Source organism: Meriones unguiculatus, chromosome 2 (genome assembly GCF_030254825.1).
Source record: "Meriones unguiculatus strain TT.TT164.6M chromosome 2, Bangor_MerUng_6.1, whole genome shotgun sequence".
NCBI classification, from domain to species: domain Eukaryota; kingdom Metazoa; phylum Chordata; class Mammalia; order Rodentia; family Muridae; genus Meriones; species Meriones unguiculatus.
This window is the reverse complement of record NC_083350.1, coordinates 50,286,300-50,292,929: the sequence shown is the minus strand read 5'-3', so window position 1 is coordinate 50,292,929 and position 6,630 is coordinate 50,286,300. Positions and strand designations below refer to the sequence as shown.

The following is a 6,630-nucleotide window of genomic DNA, read 5'->3' as shown; positions in this document are numbered from 1 at the left end:
ATTCCCAGCACTTGAATGAGACAGGAGTATTGTGTCCAAGTCCATCCTAGGCTACACCATGAGTCATTCATAAACAAACAAACAAATAATTGAAAATTAAAAGATAAAATTTTTAAAATTAAGAAATAATTTCTTTGTAAACACTTTACTGTCATTTCTATCACTCTCCAATACAAAACACGGTTTAATGTTTACTATGATCCAATCCAGTTTACCATATTCCAGGCATTGTTCTAAGTCTGTCATATGATTTAAATCAATCCAATAGCCCTAAGCCGGTAATACTATCACCTCAGTTTCAGAGATAAGAAAACTGAAGCATACAGATTAAGCTACAAAGTATGTGGCCCAAAAATCACACAATAAAATCACTGATCTATGATACACACAGGTGTGCTTTGACATCAAGGTGTTAAGACTCTAGTTGTGGGCTTCAGTTGCTGTGACAGCTGGCAGTAGCAAATCAGAAGGGCAAGTTCTCAATGAAAGGGGCTGGATGACTTCCATTTTGAACACATATACTTGGCTTGCCAGGGGGTGGCTTTTAGGTATTTCCAGGACACAGTTGAATATACTAAATCTAAGTTCATATCAGACTTAAATTATATATTTGAGAATCCAAGTGAGCTAACTGAACCAGGACCAGACCAGTAGGATATTTTGTTAATAAAAAATGTGCATCTAACATCCTTCCCTTCCAATACTGATAGCATTCAGGCATCTCATGTAACCAGATCTCAGTAAGAAATGTTTGACAAAATACTGTCTTCTCTAGTGACAATTCTTTAAGTGTGGTAAAATACCTTAAATCTACTAAGATTTTGTCACTAGCCACGTTGTTTAAAAAAAACAAAATCAAAAAGATATTTTCTGATCATAATATTCTAAAGCCAGATATTGAGAGAATCTTTCTTAAGCTACACTGCAGTCATGAGAGCACAAAAATATTTTGGTAAAGATAAATGACCAGCTGTGAGGAATATTACTTGTAAGTATTAAGAAGTATGATTCTGGACTCGACATCGTAATACTTGATTTTTTTATTTATTTTTTTTTATCATTCCCCATCTTGTGAATACTCTATTTACTAAAGACTGTTTTTGTAACTTTTGTTAATAGTCAGTAATGCAAATTAAAAATTATTTAGTGTTTGCCCTAGATTATTACATGTTCCTCTTAATATATCATCTCCTATTCTATTCTATTCTATTCTATTCTATTCTATTCTATTCTAAAGCAGCCCATGTTTAGTACTACTCAACTTTTCCCCCACTCTGTCCTTGACGCCTTGCTCAAGCCATTCACACTTACATCAAATAACAAATTGTAATACTTGATTTTTAAACACTTCACTACTAACAGTTCCTGACAACTGATTGTTTTATGAAGCAAGTCTTTTCCAACTGAAGTTTTACAAATCAATAGGACAAAAATTAATTTTAACTATGTACCTTATCAATCTTTTTCTCAATTGTAAAACATTAAATGCTTTGGAAAAAAAATATGTGTATAAAAATTTTACAGTATCAGACCAGGATACAGGCTTTCATAATGGGAAATACTAATGAATTAATATGAACAAACATCAGCCTATTAAATAATTGTAGCAATTAAGCTGGCATTAGTTAAAAATATACTCTAAGCAAGTAAAATGGTTTATCTGATAACCAGTTTAATTGCTTCCAGTGTTTTAGATAACCTTAGTGCTTAATAAAAACATACAGATGTTGATTGATGAAAATAGGGTAGTTTTAGAAGGCTCTAGACTCAGTGTTTTCACACCTCCAGATGGAGCAGGTGGACTTGAACCTTAATTCAATGATGAATTTCACCATTTTCTTACCTCTATGTATTCCTTTTTCTGAAAACACACACACACAAAAAAAAAATAGCATGTACCTTTATCAACAAATATGAGCACACCATTCAGTCTTTAAACTCCATGAACCCACCTTAACTTGCACTATTATCAAAGAACAAGATAAACATTATAATGTGAAAATTAGCAGCTTTAATTGTATAAGAAACAACTTTATGAAATAACTTGCATTTCTATAACATGGAAACTTTCTGAGGAGCTAATAGCTATTATCTGTTTATATGTCTATATGTCTGTCTATCTGGACATCTAGAGAAAGAGATGATTAACAGATTTTAAAAAATAAACAACAAACACAGGAACTTACTTCACTGCCTGTAGGTTAGCTTCTTACTCAACTTAGCACCAAATAAAAGGAATAGAAACTTCTGGGAAACACACTACAGTAAAAAAATCCTATGGTGAAGTGATTGAAGCTCAAGTATTCTTTTCACTAATCTTACATATAACTTTCTCACAATAAACCTGCCTATGTAATCCTACTTCAAGAATGAAAACCAAGCACACTGGTTCTGGGAAAAAAAAAAAAAAAATCAACAAAACTCCTAGCATTATAGGAAATAAGAACTATGAGATCTTACTATGAAAATATTTCTCAAGCTGACTAATCTAAGAATTAAAATCAACATTCTCACTTCTCTAGAAGTGATTCTAGCTCTTCTTGCAAAGAGCTAAGCTGCTCCTTTTCCCGGTCTTCCTTTTGTTTGAGTTCATCCAGAACAGCCTGAAACCTGTTCTTGAGAGCCAGGTTTTCTACTTTCATGATGAGATCCTCCTGGCGCTTTGCCCTGTCTTGGGTCTCTTGGAGCTTGCCTTTCATATTATCGATCTGTTTCTGAATTCCCATAACCAACTGATTAGTTCCTTTGTTTTCCTGGGGCTGTTCATCTGATTCATTTAGCTTGTCTTGTAGCTGTCTCTCCAGATCTTCCTCAGTATCAATGATGTTTACATCTTCTTCATCCTCACTGCTGCTGCTGAGGTCATTGAATATCTCTCGAAGCTCATCATGTTCTAACGAGTCATGGCCCTGCCTGCGGCCAGACATTCCTGGAGAGGAGATATCAAGGCCTTGGTTTTCTGTCTCCTTCGTTTCATCTTCAGCAATTATCTCCCAACGAGTACTGACAGCTTCTGCATCTGTGCTCAGCAGCCGCTTCACTTCTTTTTCTACGTCTGGAGATTCGATATACTTTTTCTTTGCGGTCTTCCGGAACCTTCTCTTTCTGACATTTTTAAGAGGTAGAGTAATTCCATGGTTCCAAACAAACTTTTTCTCTTTGTCCTTATCTTTTTTCTTGCTGGCTTTAGGATCAGCAGTGGCAACCGGTTCCTCCACCGGAGGGTATAGGTCACCATCTACTGTGGATACAAGCATCTGACAGATATCGGCTGTCTTGTAAAAGGTTTTTTTATCAATAGTTTTTAAGCTTTCCATAACACAAGGCAAATCTACCAATTTTGAGGCCAATGGAACTCGATCCACTCTGACAATTCCATGACGGCCATCAGGATGTAATTCAATAGTTAGTCTGTCTTTCAGGTTGACGTGTCCAGACTGCACTGCCCTCCTCACAGTAGCGGCATATTCTGGGGGAAATCGTATGATAAACTGGCTCTCCAGTTCATGAGGTGCATCATCTTTGCTTTTACTCATCCTTAATTCCTTCTGAGTTATTTTTCCAATACTTGCTGCGCTAAAAAATTCCAGCTCCTACAACAGTAAAGAAAAAAAAAAAAAAAACTATTACTAAGTATAATTTAAACTGTTAATTACAGAGTTCTAAGGAAAATAGCAACTAAGTGGAACATCAGCTAGTGTCTATTTTGTCTTAAGTTTCATTTCTTATCTCTAAATCTGCAGCCCCTTTGGCATTTTCCCCATTAAATTCATTAGTCTCCTGGATGCAATACCAAGTTGCGCTTCTAGATCCCGCTGCCGCATAACGCCAACAGCAAAGGAAACGGCAGAGCCTGAGGGCTTTAGGTACAGACATTTAGTTACAAGGGGTTTAGTTACAGGTGCCTGCGTAACTGCGACGTGACTGTCTCAACCCACAAATTCTCTCCAACAAGGTATTTAAAAAGCAGAGGTGCAGTGAACCCGCTTTGCCCCGCGTACTTACAGTTCACTGGCGACTCGGCTTTTCGCGGCCTGAGCGAAGCGGCGGGGAGCGGCGCGGCTGCCTTTCGGTTTCTCCGCGATTTCGGCCGCCAACGAAACGGCTCAGGACCAGCGGCGCGAAACCTCGCCGCCCCTCCACGCCGAGCGCCGGACTCCCGCGCAGACCGGATCCGCTCTCCTCCCGTCACCGGAGAAAACAAGCAGGGAAGGAAGCGCTACGTCACAGACCGGAAGTAGACGCGGCGGAGCTGACGGCAGCACGCCCGGAAGTACTGGCGTCACGGCGCGCGCAGGCGCAGTCTTGAAATTGTGCTGTTTCTTCTTACCCTGTACGGGATTACGGTGTTTTAGGAAATGTTTTGGGTTGGAAATGAAAGCTGAGGGTTCCAAAAAGAAAGACATAAGTTTGCCCCCTAAGACAGCACTTCTATGAAGTCTTGGAGCGGGACAGTTTCTAGTCTAGCGAGTGATTACCGGAGATAATGGGCGTCCTTGCATAAAGCATCCTTACTTCCAGGGTGTACCCAGTCGGTCTCCGCTACTAGCTTTGGGAACTAATCACAAAGCAAACTGTAAAGTGCCCAAACCAGCGGAGTGAGACAATAACCTGTTAACTATAGAACGCTAAGTGTATAATCGTGTTATTATGAAGGTTCTTTGAGGGGATCTAAGTCTCTCATTTGTATTTTGAGGGACTCCAGAGGACCAGGTGTGATATATGATATCTTTTTGGTAATATGTCTAAAAGGTAAATGTAAGCAAATGCTTTTATGATGGCACAGGTTCATTTAGAACAGAATTGTCTGAAACACTAGTATTGTGGGATGTCCACCAGAGAAGACGGCTGGAACATGGGTTTAAGCCGATAGAAAGTCTGTATTAGCTAGCCACTGAGTGTTCAGGATCTCAGTGTAGCTCGGAGCCTTTCTCAGGGTCAGCTTTAAATCAAGAAAGGCGGGGAGGGGAGTCCTGTATTGACAAACTTAAGTTAACAAGAACAGTTAGCCAGAAGCAGAACTACAGAAGCCAAAAAGCAAAGTTAATTCATTTTAGAGACTTTCCCAGAACTACGGAATTTGATGATTTAGGTCTTTGTTTCCGTTTGGCAGTTAGTACTGTCTATATGATCAATGGTACTTTCATCATGGAGTCAGTTGTGCTAAGGTCTGGGGCCCTGTTACAGTTGAAGTGTAATTTGGGGAGCTTTTTTATTTTAATCTTTTTTGATACATTGTTTCTGTGGCCCTACTGAGACAGAACCTTGCACTCCTAGTGATCCTTCTGGCCCAATCGGTCTTCCAAGTGCTGGGATAACAGCCACCATCCCCAGCATATATCCTGGCTCTTACTGGCAAGTAATTTTTTAATTACTTTAGAATTTGGTTCACTTCTTTACTGTCTTACTACTTTGATCTGTTTGTACTATGGATACTAAAGTGTTCATCAGCTTGTGGGATAGTACTTTAGAATAAAATGACAGATTCCACTGTTTTGTTTTGTTTTGTTTTGTTTTGTTTTGTTTTGTTTGAGACAGGGTCTTTTTGCAGGTTCTTTGATCCCACTGTGATCCCAGAGATTGTGAACTGTAAAAACCTGTTTCACGTTTGGTGTGATTCAGCCCTAACACACTCTTTTAATCCAAGAACTTTGTTTATTGTAAACAGGAAATTATGGTGTGGCTCAGCCCTAGCACACACTTTTAATCCAAGAGCTTTCTGTACACAGGATTTAATAAAGTTAACCAGAGGTCAAGAGGTCAGCAAGTAACCAGCTGAAAGAGGGACTTTGAGTTGAAGGGTAGACAGCATGGAGAAGAAGAGGGCTTTAGCTCTTGAGCGCTTCAGCTCTTTGGGAATTTCCAGCTCTTTGGCTGTTTGATTTTTAACCTTTTGACTTTTTCCTCCTGGGCTATTGGGTGAGCTAGCAAGATTTTAGCTTTGGGCTTTTGGCCTTTTTCTTCTGGGATGTGAGCTGAGTAAGGGTGTCACCTGGATGCTTTCTCTGCCTCTCTGAGCCAGGAGGTTTTCACCCCAGCATTTGGCTCCTGAGTCTTCATTGGTAAAATCGAATGGTTGGGGTTTTCATTCTTTTAAAACAATGCAATCCTATCTGCCCTCAAACCCACCTATCCCTGACCCCTGAGCACCAGTATCAAAGGGATGCTCCATCACACCTTGTTGTTTCCACTTCTTGGTATCCATTTTCACTTACTGTTTTAGTTGGGTCTTGTGATGGTAAATGAAAGTCATTTGATTTATGTCTTCTAAAATACTAACCATATCTAAATTAAAATGACCCTCTTAAAATGTAGTTATCATTTCCAATATTCATATTGTTTTTTTCTTAATGTACTTAATTGACTTCATGGTAAAACGCTTTGTCTTGTTCATTCTGTTCCAGTCCCTAATACAAGAACACAGGAGCCAGGCTTGATGATCAGCACTTTTTTTTAAAGATTTATTTCTTTATTTTATGTATGTGTGCTCTATTTGCATGTACATTTGCATGACAGAAGAGGGCCCCAGATCTTATTATAGATGATTGTGAGCCACCATGTGGTTTCTGGGAATTGAACTCAGGACCTCTGGAAGAGCAGACAGTGCTCTTAACCTCTGAGCCATCTCTC

At 39.1% G+C, this 6,630-nt stretch overlaps 1 protein-coding gene across 1 annotated transcript; it reads right to left on the bottom strand.

The window, feature by feature from the left end:
* Nucleotides 1-1,988: 1,988 nt before the first annotated feature.
* On the bottom strand, nt 1,989-4,228 carry Taf7 (TATA-box binding protein associated factor 7). Its single transcript, XM_021651258.2, has 2 exons — nt 4,006-4,228; nt 1,989-3,593 (listed from the first exon to the last, which is right to left on the bottom strand). The coding sequence occupies exon 2, from the start codon at nt 3,534-3,536 to the stop codon at nt 2,511-2,513; it is 1,026 nt and encodes a 341-aa protein (XP_021506933.1). The 5' UTR covers nt 3,537-3,593; nt 4,006-4,228; the 3' UTR covers nt 1,989-2,510.
* Between the last annotated feature and the right edge of the window lie 2,402 nt (nt 4,229-6,630).

Bases quoted from the DNA above. Each gene is read 5' to 3' on its own strand.
- Taf7 (XM_021651258.2), bottom strand. From the start codon at position 3,536: ATGAGTAAAAGCAAAGATGATGCACCTCATGAACTGGAGAGCCAGTTT.